Source organism: Aotus nancymaae, unplaced genomic scaffold, assembly GCF_030222135.1.
Source record: "Aotus nancymaae isolate 86718 unplaced genomic scaffold, 86718_ANA_hifiasm-v0.15.2.pri h1tg000009l, whole genome shotgun sequence".
Taxonomy (NCBI): Eukaryota; Metazoa; Chordata; class Mammalia; order Primates; family Aotidae; genus Aotus; species Aotus nancymaae.
Genome location: NW_026988420.1, coordinates 10,969,233 through 10,988,759, shown reverse-complemented (window position 1 = coordinate 10,988,759; position 19,527 = coordinate 10,969,233). Strand labels below are relative to the sequence as shown.

The following is a 19,527-nucleotide window of genomic DNA, read 5'->3' as shown; positions in this document are numbered from 1 at the left end:
GGGCATGCTATGCTCTGGAGCAGAGTGATTTGGTGTGGTTGGGTAATACCTGTGAATATTTGTGTGTGAGAGGTTGTTCTTTAAGGAAATACGGTTTGAATGATAGTGGCCAAACTGTGGAGGATGTAGAAAGCTAATTTAGGAAGTTTGGATTTTATTTTATTTTATTTATTTATTGAGACAGAGTCTCGCTCTGTTGCCCAGGCTGGAGTGCAGTGGCACAAGCTTGGCTCACTGTAACCTCTGCCTCCTGGGTTCAGGCAATTTCTGGCTAACTTTTCTATTTTTAGTAGAGATGGGGTTTCACCATGTTAGCCAGGCTGGTCTCCAACTCCTGACTTCAAAGGATCCTCCCACCTTGGCCTCCAAAGTGCTAGGATTACAGGTGTGAGCCACTGCACCCAACTGAGAAGTTTGGATTTTAAATAACAATAGGAAAGTGGAGTGGTTGAGAGGGGAGGCACTGAAAATTTATAAGCAAGGGGAATGGTCTTCATAGCACTGTTTCCGGGAAGACTGATAATGATAGCATCTATCAGTCTGTTGACTAAGAGGAGTGAGGCTTCTGCTATTCAAAAATGTACTCCAGGTCAGAATGACCTACTTACAGTAAATCTGAAGTCTGGAAATAAATAAATTAAAAATACTAAGAAAAATGACCTCATCTGGGTGGTGTTTAAAGCAATTCTCTTGCAGATGGCTTTGGAGAGGTAGAGGGCTCTTGCTGTGTCCTTTAGTTTGGCTGAAAATGCTATTAATTTTTCATGGCAAATTTTAATGTTGGAAATACATTTAGATGTTCTTTTAATTTAAATTCTTTGAAATATGCTTGTTTAAGTTGTTCCTAAATCGTTTTATGTATTATGCAGGTTGTAAATGAAGAGCGTGTCCGAAAAGACTTTGAATCCAGTATGAATATAGTACAGGAAATTAAATTTAAGTCTAGGATCAGAGGGACTGAAGACTGGGCTCCTCCTAGATTTCAAATCATATTTAATATTCATCCACCACTCAAGTAAGTATGGGCTGCTGCTTGGACCTCCAATCCATTTAAAACACATTGGGACAGATCCCACCTGACTCTGTGGCGGTAGGTGAAAATAACATATATGCTGAAGAACACAGGAAAACTAGATTTAGGAGAAGGAAAGCTGGGTGTATTTTCTGGCTTTGCTTTTTTTTTGGTCTCTTGTTTACCATGGACTTTTGGGGACTCTGTAAGTTTTGACAAGTTGAGAATTTAACTAGGCATCGCTAATTGTGAATATTACACAGCAACTCAATATTAAATAGGCTTAAAGGGGACTTTTTTAAGGTGGCTAATATCAAACGTAAAAATTATATACAATAATTTTGTTTTATTTTATTTTATTTATTTATTTAGAGATGGATTCTTGCCCTGTTGCCTAGGCTGGAGTGCAATGGCATGGTCTTGGCTCACCGCAACCTCTGCCTTCTGGGTTCAAGTGGTTCTCCTGCCTCAGCCTCCTGAGTAGCTGGGATTACAGGTGCGCGCCACTATGCCCAGCTAATTTTTGTATTTTTAGTACAGACGGGATTTCACCATGTTGGCCAGGCTGGTCTGGAACTCCTGACCTTGTGATCCTCCCACCTTGGCCTCCCAAAGTGTTGGGATTACAGGTGTAAGCCACCTTGCCCAGCCTGCAATAATTTTAAAAGACTGGACCACTTTATCTTCCAGAATAGTCAGTGTAAAAAAAAAGAATGAACAAACTTCTAAAAACGGAAAATTTAATCTGAGGGAAAGCACTTCCAGTTAAAAAATGTAACAGAGGCCAGGCACGGTGGCTCATGCCTATAATCCCAGTACTTTGGGAGGCCCAGGCTGGGGTGGGGGGGATCACCTGAGGTCAAGAGTTTGAAGCCAGCCTGGGCAACATGGTGGAACCCCCTCTCTACTAAAAATATAAAAATTAGCCTGGCGTGGTGGTGCAGGCCTGTATAGTCCCAGCTACTAGGGAGGCTGAGGAGCAAGAATCGCTTTAACCCAGAAGGCAGAGGTTGCAGTGAGCTGAGATTGCGCCACTGCACTCCAGCCTGGGTGACAGATTGAGACACGATCTCAAAACAAAGAAATGTAACAGAATGTAAATAAAAATGTTTGTTCTCTAAGAAGTAACAAAAATTCTAAAAGACAAAACAACTAAGATTATACAAGAAAGGAAATAAATCTATATATTTAAAGTAATAGTTTAAGTGTAATTTGTTCTGAGAGTATAGGACAGATTATAGGCAGAGATTATACACAAAACATTTTAACCAAGTATAGTTTTTCTATCCCTCTTGGTTTGTATTCAGTTTGGCGTGCAAACCGCCGAGCCTTACAAAGGGACCGGTGAGGGTTGTTGACTGTGCCCAAGGGAGGGAGAGAGGGTGACTGTGCCCATGGAGATGCCTTATAGACTGTATCTTTTTTTTGTTTTTCTTCTTTTGAGAGACTGCCAAGACAGTCTCTGGGGCTGCTTGGGCAGAAGTCCCTCTCTAGGCATTGTGAGGGGTCACTTTCCTTAGCCTAGGGTATCTTTTCTTTAGGGTTTTCCTAGGTCCTGGGCAGAGATTTAGCATATTTTTACCTTGGCCATCTTTGCCAATTCTGAATTGTAATCAAATTTTATAACTTTCTTGGTATTTCCAAGTCACATTTAAAACTATGGCATAAACAGTTCAATAGAAAATCCCTCAGCCTGGGCATAGTGGCCGATGCCTGCAATTCCAGCACTTTGGGAAGTCAATGTGGTGGATACCTGAGGTCAGGAGTCCAAGACCAGCCTGGCTAACATAGCGGAACCCCATCTTTACTACAAATACAAAAGTTAGCCGGGCATGTTGGTGCATGCCTGTGGTCCCAGCTACTCGGGAGGCTGAGGCAGGAGAACCGCTAGAACCCGGGAGTTAAAGGTTGCAGTGAGGTGAGATTGCACTATTGCGCTCCAGCCTGGGCAACAGAGTGAGACTCCATCTCAAAAAAAAAAAAGAAAGAAAATTCCTCAATAGAATGGAATATCTCTTACCAGCAATGTTTAATTTGATTTCTTTGTCTTACAGTACCTCTTATTCATCTAAATTTCATTAGATCCATTTGTGAATTTCCCAAGTGCATCACCTTTTGGTGTACAGCCTCCATGAACTGTCTTCATTATATAACATATCTCTAGTTCTCTCTGGAGCTGGAACCCTGTGCATGGGCATCGAGATATCCCTAAAAACCCCTTGGAGTTATTAGTGACATTGACTTCTGTTTTGGTTTTAGCAGAAGCTTTTAAAGAGTTCTAACTTTAAGGCTGAACACAGTGACTCATGCCTGTAATTCCAGCACTTTGGGAGGCCAAACTACAAGGATGACTTGAGGCCAGGAGTTTGAGACCAGCGTGGGCAACACAGACAGACCCTGTCTCTACAAAAAAAAAAAAAAAGCCAGGCGCAGTGGCGCACATCTGTAATCCCAGCACTTTGGGAGGCTGAGGCGGGCAGATCACAAGGTCAGGAGTTCAAAACCAGCCTCGCCAACATAGGGAAACCCCATCTCTACTAAAAATACACACACAAAAAAAAAATTAGCCAGGCATGGTGGCGCATGCCTGTAGTCCCAGCTACTTGGGAGGCTGAGATAGGAGAATCGCTTGAACCCGGGAGGCGGAGGTTGTGGTGAGCTGAACTTGCACCACTGCACTCCAACCTGGGCAACAGAGCAAGAAAAAAAGCCTAAAAAGCTAGCTGGGTGTGGTGATGTGTACATGTAGTCCTAGCTACCTACACAGGAGGCTGAGGATTGCTTGAGCCAAGCCAAGGAGTTGGAGGCAGTAGTGAGCTATGATCATGACAGGGCACTGCAGCCTGTGTGACAGAGCAAGACCCTATCTCAGGAAAAAAAAAGTTAGTTGTAGCTTTGAAAGACCCGGAGATTTCAACTAGAAAATTGTATTGAATAAATCTATTTCTTTCCCAAATGAAAAGTGACAAAATTAAGGCCCTTAGTTGAGAAAAGTATCACAATGGCAGTTTCTTTTCCAATTAGTGAAAAATGTTCCATCAGCCTTCTCTGAAACGTGACTAGTTTTATTTTTTTGTATTCAGGAGGGACCTTGTGGTGGCAGCCCAGAATTTTTTCTGTGCCGGCTGTGGAACTCCAATAGAGCCTAGTAAGTATAGATAATGGATCACCTGCTAATTATGTGATGAAAAGATCCAGCGTAGTGAAGTAGGGCAGTGCATTACTTTTGTGCCTTTGATGAGAAGTTGTTATAAGAGTGTCACAGGCAGGGCATGGTGGCTCATCCCTGTGTTCCCAGCACTTTGGGAGGCCGAGGCAGGCAGGCAGATCACAAGGTCAGAAGTTGAAAACCAGCCTGACCAACGTGGTGAAACCCCGTCTCTATTAAATATACGAAAATTAGCCAGGTGTGTGTAATCCCAGCTACTCAGGAGGCTGAGGCAGGAGAATCGCTTGAACCTGGGAGGCGGAAGTTGCAGTGAACTGAGATTGTGCCACTGCACTCCAGCCTGGGCAACAGAGTGAGACTCTATCCTAAGAATGAAAAAAAAAAAGATCTTAACAGAAGTCGCCCTCTTTTTCATGAGTAGGCCATCATGACTGATAAGGATGTGTGACCAGTCAGGAATGAGGAGACCAGGACCAGCCTCCTAGTTTTCTCCCTGTTGGGCATTAGCTCTAGCTACGTGGCCTTTTGCTGCCCCTTGAAAATGCCAGACTCAATTCTGACACAGGCATTTGCGTTTGTGGTTTTCCATCCCCCAAATGCCCTCCCTGCAGACACCCTCGTGGCTAATTCCTTTGCTTCTTTCACATTTGCACTCCAAAGTCACGAGGTCTTCCCTTGCTGCCCTATCAAAAATGCCTGCCTTGCCACACTGCTGGCCACAAACAATCCCATGTACACTTTATAATTACCCATCCTTATGTTTTTTCTTTATTTTCTTTCACAGTATTTTCTTAGTTCATTCTTATTTTTTATTCTTAGCACAGTTTTTCTAAAATACTCTCTTATATTTTACTAATATGTGTTCAACACTAGATGATAAGTTCTGTGAGGGCAGATGTATTGTCTGCTCTATTTATTACTTTAGTCCCAGCTTCTAGAAGATGCCTGGCATGTAGTTGGTCCTTGAAAGATATTTGTTGAGTAAAGGACTGGCTTAGCAAGGAGATAGCCAAACATCTGTGAGAGAGTTTGAGGTGGTGTCCTGAGAGGATCATTCCTGGGCCAACTGAGGCCTAGATCAGGTTTTCCTGGGCCAGGCATGGTGGTTTCTGCCTGTAATTCCAGCACTTTGAGAGGCTGAGGTGGGCAGATCACCTGAGGTCAGGAGTTTGAGACCAGTCTGGCCAATATGTTTAAACCCCATCTCTACTAAAAATACAAAAAATTAGCCAGGCGTGGTGGCAGGCACCTGAAATCCCAGCTACTCAGGAGGCTGACACCGGAGAATTCCTTGAACCCAGGAGGCAGAGGTTGCAGTGAGCCAAGATCATGCTATTACACTCCAGCCTGGGCAGCAAAGTGAGACTCTGTCTCCAAAAAAAAAGGTCATGCTTTCTTCAATCAGAAATGCAAGTTTCCCCCTTGAGACTGGGAACCACTTGTTCTGCTCTGATGGTATCTGTAGGTCTGATCTGCAAAAGGCTGGAAAGAGGAGCTTTATGGAAAGAGTTCCCTTGGCCTTTGGTAGTCAGTTTTTGAAGGAAAAAGACTATGAGGAACTCCTGCTTCAAGAGATAAAAATCGCAAGCAGGAATTGATCTGGGCTTCCTCTCCCACACTGGATGATAATGTCTGATGGGCATCACCATTGTTACTGCTTTTCTTTGAATGACTCATTTTCTCAGCATGTCTCGTGGGGAACATGTCTCTTTGATTAACCACTGTATCCTGCTTCTTCCATAAATATTGAATGCCTGAGTCAGAAACTATATCATGTGACTATCGATCCACCAAATTTTTAGTTATTTCTCTAAGCTTGTTCAGGTATGGAGATGTGTGTCTTCACTTTTGTACAGTGGCCCTGCCCTCAGGGAGCTTGCTTATCATCTTTTAAGGAAGACACAGTCATCAGCTGAGTAAATGTATACAACAAAAAGTGATGTACGCAATGTAAGAGTCAAGAGTGCAATGAGATTTACAGTGAGAGAGCTTTGAGCTTGAAAGCTGGGAGTAAAGTGATTGCCTGCAGAAGTAGGGGTGCTCGTCATGTGCAAAGGGCCTGTGGCAAGTAAAAGGAACCCTGCAAGACCAGAGAGTAAGAATAGGAGGAGAAAACATGCCTCAGAGGTAGGCAGAGCACAGATTATAGGCAGCATAGAAGTAATTTTGGGCTTTTCCTGTTAACTTCCTCTAGCTTTTAAGATAATTTTGTTTTTTATCTTTCGACTTTGAGATAATTTTTAGACTTATAGAAGAGCTGCGAAAGTAGTAGAGAGAATTCCTGTATACCCTTCACCCAGCTTCCTCTACAGCTAACATCTTACATAATCATAGTGTAATTATTAAATCTGAGAAATTAACACTGGCACAGTCCTATTAATGAAACCCTATGCTTTATTCAGATGTCATCAGGTTCTCAATAACATCCTTTATCTGTTTCAGAATCCAACTCAGAATTCCATGTTGAATTTAGTTGTCAGGTTTTCGTTAGTCGCCTTCAATTTCCACACACTGAACGTGACGTTTTTGCCTTTACTAGTTCAGTATGTCCCAAAAATAAGGATAATAAACACAGAAACAATTAGAAGAAATTCTCTATATTGTCTGCTTCCTAGTCTTTGTTGTTCTTAAGGTTTCGTTTACAGCTATTTTTTCCATCTAGGTTGCAATCAAGTTTCATATGTTGCATTTAGTTATCGTTTCTCTTTCGTTAGCTTTATTCTAGAACTGCACTATCCAGTGTGGTAGACACTAGCCCATGTGGCTATTTAAAATTAAATTTAAATTAATTGAAATTAAGAATCTAGAGTTCCTCAGTCACACTAACTACATTTCAAGTACTTAGTAGCCACGTGTAACTCGTGGCTACTGTATTGGACGGCACAGATATAGAACATTTTCATCCTTATGGAAAGTTATACTGGACATCTCTGTTCTAGAATATTTCCCTTCCACCCCATCCCTCACCCTGACTTTTCATAAAATGAGAACAACTGTGTTTTAGAGCAGGATTTCTCAACTTCAATATTGACTTTGCCATGGCGGGTGTCCCATGCACTATAGGATGTTTAGCCACATCACTAGTTGCCAAAAGCAGCTCCAAGTGGCAATTGAAAATGACTCCAGAGATTTGCAAATGTCCCTTGGGAGGCAAAATCACCCTTGGCCAAGAACCACTGGATTAGGTCACTTTGTATTGTTCGGTTTTAGTTAAGGGACTTAGGAAACTAAAAAAGATAGACATGAGTTTATTCTGTATTGATAGTATAACAGTATGTATTCAATAAAGTTTGATCAGTGAGTGAATGGATAGTGAGTATGTGTTGAGGAGTAGAGGAAAATGTTGTTACCAGAAGCTCATAGGTACCTAACCCTGAATTTCCCTTAGGAGCAGTGGTTCAGAAATAGTCAGTATTGACTAACTCAGTGCTCATGGCTACTCTGTGGAACATAACTATAATGAATAACGAAAAACAACTCAATTTGTTTGTTTTTAAACATCAACTCTGAGTGTGAGCTAGGTTCTGAGGGACAATTTGGGCAAATGCAAAGGCATTTGCCCCCTCTCCCTTCACCACCATCGAATGCAGTGGAGGAAGACTGGGTCACGGTGGCTGTGGGCTGGAGCTTTGGCAGTCCAGGCTTGGGTTGGAAACCTGCCTGCTTACGTACTGTCCGTGTGTCCCTGCGTGTTGACTAACTTCAATGTCTTGTGCTTTCATCAATCAAACAGGGAAAATAACTGTCCGTCCTTCATAGATTTTTGGGCACAGAATGACGTAATAAACGTAAAACGTTTAACCGATCTGTGGCACAGAGTAAGAATTCAGTAAGATTCGTTTCTGTGCCATTCAGGCCTTGTTTATTTTTAAAACCATTATTTGGAAATGATCTTCAGAATCTACAGTGTGCGGGTTCTATGATTCAGTAATCCTCACAATATATGGCAACGAAGATTTGTGTTATGCTATATGAATTTTCAATTATAAAGACATACAGGACTCAAACTATGAATGATAAATTCTAGACTTCGTTCATTTCAGAACCTAGTGTTGAGGGAGGGCCACATAGGAGACTTCAACTGAATTGTTTTCTTTCTGAAGTCGGGCAGTGAGTGCTCAGGTATTTGTCGCATTAGTTTCTTTACCTTTTGTTTGTTAATATATTTTATTAGAGACATTTCTAGAAACGATTAATGAATATTTATTTTAGTAGGTTAAAAAGTGCAAAGAGCAAAACTTCCTTCTTTCCCCTACCCTCCAGAAATAGTCACTGTTGGCTTTTTGGTGGAGGTCTAGACCATATGTGTATATTTATATGTATGTTTTTAAATAAAATTGAGATCACAGGCCAGGAGCAGTGGCTTATGCCTGTAATCCCAGCATTTTGGGAGGCTGAGACGAAAGGATCATGAGGTCGGGGTTCGAGACCAGCCTGGCCAACATGGTGAAACCCTGTCTTTACTAAAAATACAAAAAATTAGCTGGGTGTAGTGGTGAGTGCCTGTAATCCCAGCTACTTGGGGAAGGCTGAAGCAGGAGAATCACTTGAACCTGAGAGGCGGAGGTTGCAGTGAGCCGAGTTAACACCAACGCACTCCAGTCTGGGTAACAGAGTGAGACTCCATCCCAAGAAAAAAAAAATTGAGATCACATTATACCTACTTGTAACTGGATGTCCACTTTCCATGCTCTTCCCTGTACTTCATGGGCTGTACAGCATTTCATGTTGAGTGCACCATACTTATTTAACCAGTTGTCTTTTGATTGACATTTTGGCTACCCCCCCATTATAATTATAAATGTGCTGTACTGAACACCTTTTTATATCACTATGTGTGGCTGTTAGCATTTCTATCTGATGGAGTCACAGGAACAGGATTACTGTTGCGCATGTAAGAATTGAAGTGTATCACAGAACTGTCTTCCTATAAGTTAGTTCTGTCAGTGCTAGAGCTAAGTGCCCTCCTCTAGATACCACACCAGTTCTGGGTCTTCTAAATTTATGACAGTTTGAGGCAAAACAGAGTATCTTGGTTTTATTTCATTTCATTTCAATTTCATTTTATTATTTGTCATCAATTTGTGACAGGGTCTTACTCAGTTGCCCAGGCTGGAATGCAGTGGCATGATGGTGGCTCACTGTAGCCTCCACCTTTAAACAGTCCTCCTGCCTTAGCCTCCCAATAGCTAGGACTACAGGTACACACTACCATGCCTAGCTAATTTTTTTTTTTTTTAGAGATGGGGTCACATTATGTTGCCCAGGCTGGTCTTGAACTCCTGGGCTTAAATGATCCTCCTGCCTTGGCCTCCCAAAGTGCTGGGATTACCAATACAAGGCACTGTGCTTGGCCTCACTTTTAAAATATGCATTTCTTTGTTTCTGAGATTGTTTCTCTGTTGATTATCTGCATTTCTTCTTTCCATGAATTACCTGTTCACATCCTTTTCTCACTGATTTATCAAGAAGGTCTTTATGACACGACTTCCTAACGCTGTATGTATACTGCTTCATAATTTACAAATCACTTTTCCTATGTGTAATAGCACTCACTCCAGTTCTGAGTTGCATTTCACGGTCTCAGAAGAGTTAGCCTAAAGAGATTACAACCTGCCTTCAGTCTTCCTCCTAGTGAGAGGAGTCTGGACTCCCACCCAGATTTCCAGATCCTAAAATGAACGTTTCTTTTGCTACATTGCAGTTTGCAATTTCCATCTTCCAAATCCAGGAGTATCTTGGGAAGATTTTGTTTTTCCAACATCTGTTCCACAAGAGCAGAGCTCATGAATGACCATGATTTAACTCCCCAAGTCCCTGCCAGAGCATTCCTAGCTGTCATGAGGTTGAGTATGGCTTTATCATCACAAAACGAGTCATCTGAGTCTTTGAATCTTGCATAGGAATTGGAAGCCAGGGGGTAGACCAGGATGGGTTTTCAGCACCAGGTGCGGCACTCAACCTCCGGTATGCTTGGCAGAGTTTGTGAAGCGGCTTAGGTACTGCGAATACCTGGGTAAGTATTTCTGTGACTGCTGCCACTCATATGCGGAGTCCTGCATCCCTGCCCGGATCCTGATGATGTGGGACTTCAGGAAGTACTACGTCAGCAATTTCTCCAAACAGCTGCTCGACAGCATATGGCACCAGCCCATTTTCAATTTGCTGAGCATCAGCCAAAGCCTGTATACAAAAGCCAAGGAGCTGGACAGAATGAAGGTGAGCCGCAACCCCAACACTGTCCCTCTCATTGGAAGTGTCCTGTGGCAGGAAATGCACATCACCCTAAGTTAGGGAACCCATAGATACATCCTCTAAGAGGCAAATGGATCATAAAGTGAGTAAGGTGCCTGGGCATGGTGGCTTATGCCTGTAATCCCAGCACTTTGGGAGGTCAAGGTGGGCAGATCAGGAGTTTGAGATCAGCCTGGCCAACATGATGAAATCCCATCTCTACTAGAAATTAAAAAAAAAAAAATTAGCCAGGCATCGTGGCTCATGCCTGTAATCCCAGCTACTTGGGAGGCTAAGGTAGGAGAATCGCTTGAACCTGGGAGGCGGAGGTTGCAGTGAGCAGAGATTGCGCCACTGCACTCCAGCTTGGGTGACAGAACAAGACCCTGTCTCAAAAAAAGAAAAAATAGAGTGAGGATTATGCTTTGCAGCCCCTCTCCTGCATATGCTGTTTCCAAGGCCCCACACTGAATCTTATACTTAGTATTATATTTTTCTTTTTTGAGACAGAGTCTTACTCTGTTGCCCAGTCTGGAGCACAGTGGTGCAATCTTGGCTCACTACAACCTCCACCTCGCGGGTTCAATGGATTCTCCTGCCTCAGTCTCCCAAGTGGCTGGGATTACAGGCACTTGCCACCATGCCCAGCTAATTTTTGTGTTTTTAGTAGAGACGGGGTTTCATCAGGTTGACCAGGCTAATCTCAAACTTCTGACCTCAGGTGATCCACCTGCCTCGGCCTCCCAAAGTGCTGGGATTACAGGTCTGAGCCACCATGCCAGCCAGTATTATGTTTTTCTTGAAAAAGGTCCCAAAGTTCTGTAGGTTTTAGGTTCCACAAGACCTGGATCCATCCAAAACCCACTTTGTGGATCAGTGGACTCAGTTGTGAAGGCTTGCTGTATAGGCAGTTTGGTTTCAAGGTTTGTTTTATACAAATGCAGCATTTCAAGGTTAAAAACAAGACTTGCACTTTTCCTGTGTCATTTATTACATTTAACCTTCCCCCATGTTTGGTTTCTCCCATTAGGTAATTCAGGAGCAGCTCTTCCATATCAAGAAGCTGTTGAAGACCTGCAGGTTTGCTGACAGGTACTATTCTCAACTGGAACAGGCTGCCTTCCCTCCATACATCTGCTAATCCTATTAGTGCCTCCTGCACCTGGCTCCCCCATTACACAAAGCAGCTTAGCACAGTGATGACCTCGTGGCTTTCCTTGGGAAAGGACACCATCTCTTTGAATTACTAAACCAATAGTGGAATGCATTAGTCTGTTCTCAAGTAGCTAATAAAGACATACCAGGTAATTTATAAAGGAAAGAGGTTTAATTGATTCGCAGTTTCAGGTAGCTGGGGCAGCCTCACAATCATGGTGGAAGGTGAATGAGGAGCAAAAGCACGTCTTACATGGTGGCAGGCAAAGAGAGAGCATTTGCAGGGGAACTCCCCATTATAAAACCATCAGATCAGCTGAGCACAGTGGCTCACGCCTGTAATCCCAGCACTTTGGGAGGCCAAGGCAGGTGGATCACAAGGTCAAGAGATCAAGACCTTCCTGGCCAACATGGTGAGACCCCCATCTCTACTAAAAATACAAAAATTAGCTGGGCATGGTGGCATGTGCCTGTAGTCCCAGCTACTCAGGAGGCTGAGGCAGGAGAATTGCTTGAACCTGGGAGGCGGAGATTGCAGTGAGCTAAGATCGTGCCACTGCACTCCAACCTGATGACAGAGTGAGACTCCATCTCAATAATAATAATTTTTAAAAAGCCCCATCAGTTCTTATGAGACTTATTCATTACCACAAGAACAGCACAGGAAAGACCTGCCTCATGATTCAATTACCTCCCACCGGGCTCCTTCCATGCCACATGGAAATTATGGGAGCTACAATTCAAGATGAGATTTGGGTGGGGACACAGCCTAACCATATAATGGAGAATTTAACTCATTAAGAAGAATGGTTTAGTTGGAGGATGAAACAGCTCTAGCCAGTGGCCTTTTTATTATTGTTGTTGTTATCATTAAATTGTGGTAAATACATTTAAAATTTACGATCCTAACCATTTTTAATGTACACTTCGGTAGCATGAAAGTATTAACATCGTTGTGAAACCATCACTACCATCCAGCCCCCAAATTCTTTTCATCTTGCAAAACTAATCATTTAACTCCCCATTCCCTCCTCCTCCTAGCCTAACTCCTGGCAGTCCCTATTCTACTTTCTGTCTCTATGATTTTGCCTGCTCAATTGCCTTATATAAGTGGAATCTTACAGTATTTGTCTTTTTGTGACTGGCTTGTTTGACTTAGCATAACATCCTCAAGGTTCATTCACAGTGTAGCATGTGTCAGAATTTCCTTTGTATGTATATACTGCATTTTGTTTATCCATCTATTCATCCATGGACACTAGGGTTGCTTCCCTCCTTAGCTATTGTGAATAAGATAGATATGAACATGAGTATGCCAGGGGCCTGTTTGTTTGTTTGTTTGTTTAAACAGAGTCTCACTCTGTCGCCCAGGCTGGAGTGCAATGGAGTAATCTTGGCTCGCTGCCACCTCTGCCTCCTGTATTTTTGGTAGAGACAGGATTTCACCACATTGGTCAGGCTGGTCTCGAACTCCTGACCTTGTGATCTGCCTGCCTCAGCCTCCCAAAGTGCTGGGATTACAGGCGTGAGCCACTGTGCCCGGCCACCAGGGGCCTTTTAAAACCCCTTATAGGGAGGCATGTCTAACCAAGTGGGACCATGGTCTTCATAAATTCTACTTTAAAAGTTTATCCTAGGGACATACCGATGGATATAGGCAGATATTAAGTTAAAGTATAGTTTGTTTTTTGTTTTTTGTTTTTTTTAGACAGTCTTGCTCTGTTGCTCAGTCTCGAGTGCAGTGGCAGAATCTTGGCTTCCTGCAACCTCTGCCTCCTAGGTTCAAGCAATTCTGCCTCAGCCTCCCAAGTAGCTGGGATTACACACATACGCCATCATACCTGGCTAGTTTTTGTATTTTTAGTAGAGACAGTGTTTCACCATGTTGGCCAGGCTGGTCTAGAACTCCCGACCTCAGGTGATCTGCCCACTTCGGCCTCCCAGAGTGCTGGGATTACTAGTTTTGTTTTTAAACAAGAAACAGTATTAAAAGTCTATTAAGAGGTATTATGCTCACTCTCTGGGTGATGGGATCATACTTCAGTGTCGTGCAATATACCTATGTAACAAACCTGTACACAGACCCCCGAATATAAAATAAAAGTTGAAACTATTTTAAAAATCTACCATCTGTTCATAATAGGGCAGTAGTTACATTAATACCATGTCCATAGAATAGAATACTACACAACCAGTAAAGATTGAGGCATTGATTCATTGAGAGAGAGATTTTTTTAGTGGAAAAGCATAGGTTACTCAAGGGAGTTAAGATTATTGTAGCTGATGGAATCATAGAGTTTTTAAATAAATGGTTTGGCTTTAAAGCATTTTTTCAGTCTCTAATCTTTAATGATGAGGTATTGTTTTTAATTAAATTTTGGGGGAAGGAGCATGTATTCTTTTTTTTTTTTTTTTTTGAGACAGAGTTTCACTCTTGTTACCCAGGCTGGAGTGCAATGGTGCAATCTCGGCTCACCACAACCTCCACCTCCTGGGTTCAAGCAATTCTCCTGCCTCAGCCTCCCGAGTAGCTGGGACTACAGGCGTGTGCCACCATGTCCAGCTAATTTTTGTATTTTTAGTAGAGACGGAGTTTCACCTTGTTGACCAAGATGGTCTCGATCTCTTGACCTCGTGATCCACCCACCTCGGCCTCCCAAAGTGCTGGGATTATAGGTGTGAGCCAGCACGCCCGGCAGGAGCATGTATTCTATAGTCATCTGGCTTTGCACCTTTGCTTCATGGCCTTGGCATGGCCTTGGTCTCAGGGCCTCAGTTCTTTCATCCGTAACATGTAACAGTACCTACACTTCCTACCTTGTACACAAATTCTTGAATATTCATTCTGTGCTTCAGATAAAAAAATTGGTAGATCTGTGTTAAGTCCAGGGGGATGGTCAGCACAAACCAATCATTGCTGGAATGCGTGTTAGACACACGTCAGGGCGCCATGAGGATGCAAAGGGAGGCAGCATTTGTCTCAGTTAGGAGTGAGGTGGGGTAGAGAGCAAGCAAGGATTCCAAGAGAAAAAGACTGAGCTTCAAGAGTAAGGGTGGAGCAAAGAAGAGAGACTGGGGATTCTCCAGTCAGAGGATACCACAGGAGTGGGCACCTCAGGCTGGGTGGAGAGTTGGAGAGAATTTGGCATTAGTAGCATACCAAGTTCAGCGTAGACCGTGGCTGTCTTGGAAGTGCAGGGAATAGTGCTTCTCCTAGCCATTTAGAGAATTCAGGTGGACACCTGCTTGGTTTGGAGAAGATTAAGTTTTGAATACCCTGAGGACCATGACCACTGGAAGTTGGCTGCATGAGCCTTAAACTCAGTGCCTGACTCTTGCCCCATGAGTGAGAATTCTCCCAGCTGAGCCAACAGTCCATGAGGCTGTTAGACTTGAAATGTAGCTGGAAGAAATAAGGTAGGAATTTTGATTACTTGGTAATCGAAAGGTACTAGGTACATATTCTTTAAGACTTAAAAAACTAATGCTGTTTTCTTTTGCTCAGTGTTTGCATGGGCAGGCTGTAAGAGATGCACATCTCTGCTCATTCAGCTTTTTGAAATCAGCTTTTATGGAATGTTAACTTCCTGGCTTCCAAGCAAACTTGCAAAACGTAGAATGGTGGCGAGCATTGTTCCCTGTTGTTCTTGGGGCTATTTATTTTTTAAATTGAGTTAAAAAAAAATGAAGCATGAGTGCCAAGAGAAAACAACTGGCTCCATTCTTCCCCAGACTCTGCGTGGGTGGGTTTCTGAATCCGTCTTTGTTTCCTCTCTGGCAGTGCATTAAAGGCGTTTGAACAGGTGCCGGGACACTTGACTGATGAGCTCCACCTGTTCTCTCTTGAGGACCTGGTCAGGATCAAGAAAGGGCTGCTGACGCCCTTGCTCAAGGACATTCTGAAAGCTTCCCTCGCACATGTGGCCGGCTGTGAGGTGAGGGTGTGCCCGGAGCAGATGTGTTCCCGATGCACCAGGGCCTGGGCTGGGTGTTCTGCACTTGACTTCATTTAACTCTCACAAGCCTTGAGGGAAGTGCCTGTGACCAGGTAAGAGATGAGAAAACTGAGGTCAGAGCTGTGAAGTAACAGCTGAGATGCTCCTGCTGGTAAGTGGCAGCGCTAGGACGCAAGCCTGGACCAAGGGACTTTTCATCTGGGTGCGCAGTTCTGCTCAGGGCCCATGCTGCCCTGGAGTGCCAAATACAGCCATGTGGAACCAGGAGTCAATGGAAAAGGAAGCTCTGTGTCTACATGGATTGAAAATTGTAGTGCAGCAATGAGAAATGAAATTAGATCATTTCAGAGTACATGTTTGCAATTGTGACCTTTCTCTGGTACCTTAAAACTGCTTTGATGTGGAATTGGATAAATATACATTTTTTTCTTTTTCTTGGTTCTGATTCATTCATTGCTGCAAAACAACAACATCCTTTTCTTTCTAGAGGCTGGAATCATAGACATTCAAAAACTGATGTTTATAAAGTTCTATGATAACGAAAAATCAGGAGAAAGTTGCGACTTTTTGATGTCTTCTTTTACAGCTGTGTCAAGGAAAGGGCTTTATTTGTGAATTTTGCCGGAATACAACTGTCATCTTCCCATTTCAGACGGAAACATGTAGAAGATGTGCAGGTATCTTAATAATCTAATAATAGAAGCTCAATAATAGCTTAACTAATTATCTAAACTAAGTTTAGTAACTTAAGCACAGGCCAGGCGCCATGGCTCACGTCTGTAATCTCAGCACTTTGGGAGGTCGAGGTGGATCACAAAGTCAGGAGATCGAGACCATCTTGGCCAACATAGTGAAATCCTGTCTCTACTAAAAATACAAAAATTAGCCGGGCATGGTGGTGGGCACCTGTAGTCCCAGCTACATGGGAGGCTGAAGCAGGAGAATCACTTGAACCCTGGAGGTGGAGGTTGCAGTGAGCCAAGATCACACCACTGCACCCCAGCCTGGTTTCGGAGCAAGACTCCGTCTCAAAAAAAAGAAAAAGAAAAAATAAAACTTAAGCATAAAATTAAGTTAAGCTGAATAATTTAAGCACTGTTACTTAAAGTACAGTCGTGCTGGTGTGTGCTTGTATGTTCAATTAGAGATCAAATGAAGTTTTGGGCACAGAAGGAGGAGTATGTGTGTAGGGCGGGGATAAAGGATGATGTCTCCTGGTGCAGGGTTTGGATAGTGGAGATGGTCCCTTTGTTGCCTATGCCCACCTCTCTGTCCTGTAACTGGATCAGTCATGCCCAGTGGTGAAGTCCCTGGCTGCTTTTGTGTCACGGAGGCAGAGTTGAGTGGCTATTGTAGAGAACACACGGCCCACAAGGCCTAAAACATTTGCTATCTGGCTCTTTACAGAAAAGGTTGCCAACCCTTCTTCTACAGTATTAGTGCCTGAGAGAATCCCGTGTTCTGTAAACTCTGTTTCATGGGAGAGATCCTGATAACAGACTCTACCTTCACCCTTGATAGAAGGATGTCCTCCTCTCAGGCCACTCCAGTATTTTCTCTGCTAACACTTTAGGCAGTGTTGCAGGATGGCCTCCCCAGCAAAGAGACTCTGAGGCAGAGATTTGCATGCAAATAGTTTCATGTTCCTCAACTCAATACACGTGGGGTGTGCAGGCAGTAGGACTGGGAGAGGGAGAAGTTGAATTGTTCAGTGGTTGCAATGGAGCCCTCAGCTCGTTTCACAGGGAGCTCTGGAGTTTGGTGGCCTTTCAGCATTGTTCCAAACTGGGGACAAATTGGGGCTAGCCTACTCACTACATAGTGACCAGTCATTGGATGCAGACTGGTGCCAGGAAGAGGGTATGAGCTTGGATGAGGCAGCTCTCTTGATGTAGGGCCATTTCCAGAGAAACAATATGACTTCCCAAGTGTTATCAGTCACCAGCTCTCTCGGCAGCTGGGGAAGCGCCTGCCTCAGTGCTTGGGCAGATCCAGTAGGTACTGCGGTGTCTTACATCAGGCTCTCTGAGCCTTCTGCTCATGACCTGTTGGGAGAGTAGTAATCCTTGTGCGTTTCAGCCTAGCTGATTTCTTCTTAGAAGATTCTGCGTTCTGGATTCAGATCCCCTCCCTCCTTAGGATGTAGATGAGTGTCTGCAGAAATATGAGAAAACAAGATAGGCTGTTTGCTGACGGCTGTCTTCCTTGCTTGCAGTGTGCAGGGCTTGCTTTCACAAACAGTGCTTCCGGTCCTCCGAGTGCCCCCGCTGTGCGAGGATCACAGCTAGGAGGAAACTTCTGGAAAGTGTGCCCTCTGCAGCAACATGATGCCCCTGAGTACTGTGAAAAAGACTGTTCAACATGCCTTATGATTACCCCAATTTGTGTCTATTATTGGTGACATTGTTTTAGATACCAGGTATTATATATTAAGGAAAAAGATGGTCAATATTCTCTTTATTGTATATACTTAATATTTCAAAAGAATGCAGATTCTGTGATTAGGCACAGGATTAATAGTGGTTTTGTTTACAAATGTCCTGTGTTTTGGCTGCTATTGGTTTTTCTAAGAGTTTGTTATACTTTTGTATTTGAATAGTTATGTTGAACTGATGTTGAGCCATTTTGTGTGTGTGTGTGTGTGTGTGTGTGTGTGTGTGTGTGTGTGTGAATTGTAACTGACAAGATGAATTACTCAATTTCTCTTCCTCTAAAACTTGTTTGATGAAACTGATTGGTACTTTCAGTGAACAAAAATATGACCCCAAATCTGTTTGCTCTGGCTTTTATTTCATTAGAGACAGACCTCCATTTAAATGCCATTTTGCGATTATGTCAATCTTACACATTTTATTTACTCTAGAGTTTGAATAAAGAATACACATTTCTTCTGCAGATTTATTTTGTGATGAGTTTGAGTTGCTTAGCAGGGCGTCTAGGTCCAGTTGAAGTGCAGTTTGAAGCAGTTGCCGCTAGATGGCACTCTTTCAGATGGCACAAATTGAACCTGTATTGTCTCTGTTCCACCCACTGCAGTGTCACGGGAGGCAGAAGTGAGTAGAACTCCATCCCTGCCTTTGAGGATCTTGTTTTATACATGTGAAACTGAACATAAGATATTTGCAGCTTTAAACAAACTGGGGAAAATACTCTTAATGAACAGTGTGATTCCAGTGACAACATTAAAATCATAGACATTGACTAATAAGGTTAAATGAATCACAAAACCTTTATGAATTTCTTTTTTCTGATAGTTCTTATATGTTTTCCTGAAACATGTGAGCCTATTTTTTTCTTCTACTTTCTATATACTTGCTCCTACTTGAGAAAGGGGCCTTGAGGCTGGGTCCCTTCATGTTGTATCTTTAGACTGAACGGTTTTCAACCTAGGGTTTGGGTATTACATTCCCTGAGGTTCACATGCCCTAACGAAACCGACCTTGATTTTCTCAGACAGCACAGGCAGGCAACAGGGACACAGGGACAACGGGACAACAGGACAGGTTGTCCCCAACCCCAACCAGCCATGTGTATGTGTGTGTTTTATTCAACGGGATAGTATTGAGCACATGAAAGAAATGAATGACTTCCATCAGTCTCTTTTCATTCAGTCTTCTCATTCTGTCCATTGTTTTCTCATCCTCGACGTCTCTGCCAGAACTATGCTCACATTCATTATTTAAGTCAGACCTTTTTTAAGTGATATAGACGTATAGGCACATAGGATAAACAGAACCAGATTCCAAACAATGTTTCAGTCTTGCCCATTGCTCATATTCTCTGTTAGGAATCAAGGGTGAGGGTGGTATGTTCACATACCTTTCTGAGGTAAACGTCTGTATCTCCATTTACAGGTAAGGAAATTGAGGCCTAGAGAAGAGAAATAACTTTCCTAGATTCCCACAGAAAGTGCATGATGGAGCTGGGGTTGGCATTCAAGTCCACCTGCCTCCAAAGCCCATGCCTAGCCCCTGCTTCTTTCGTGATGTCTTTTTGAGACA

The 19,527-nt window shown here is 43.1% G+C and overlaps 1 protein-coding gene across 4 annotated transcripts in view; it reads left to right on the top strand.

Annotated features, from left to right (window-relative positions):
* The window catches only part of RUBCNL (rubicon like autophagy enhancer), a 44,873-nt gene extending 26,936 nt beyond the window's left edge, over positions 1-17,937 (top strand). For 2 of the 4 annotated variants that reach the window (XM_064373553.1, XM_064373552.1), the window contains exons 8-13: positions 870-1,015; positions 4,096-4,160; positions 10,162-10,400; positions 11,446-11,507; positions 15,352-15,505; positions 16,113-17,655. In XM_064373553.1, the coding sequence (XP_064229623.1) occupies positions 870-1,015; positions 4,096-4,160; positions 10,162-10,400; positions 11,446-11,507; positions 15,352-15,505; positions 16,113-16,220 (774 nt within the window). In that variant the 3' untranslated portion in view covers positions 16,221-17,655. Of the gene's footprint in view, positions 1-869; positions 1,016-4,095; positions 4,161-10,161; positions 10,401-11,445; positions 11,508-15,351; positions 15,506-16,112; positions 17,656-17,741 lie in introns of those variants that run through there. The other 2 variants (XM_064373554.1, XR_010341636.1) reach the window with 2 other exon arrangements.
* The last annotated feature ends 1,590 nt before the right edge of the window (positions 17,938-19,527 follow it).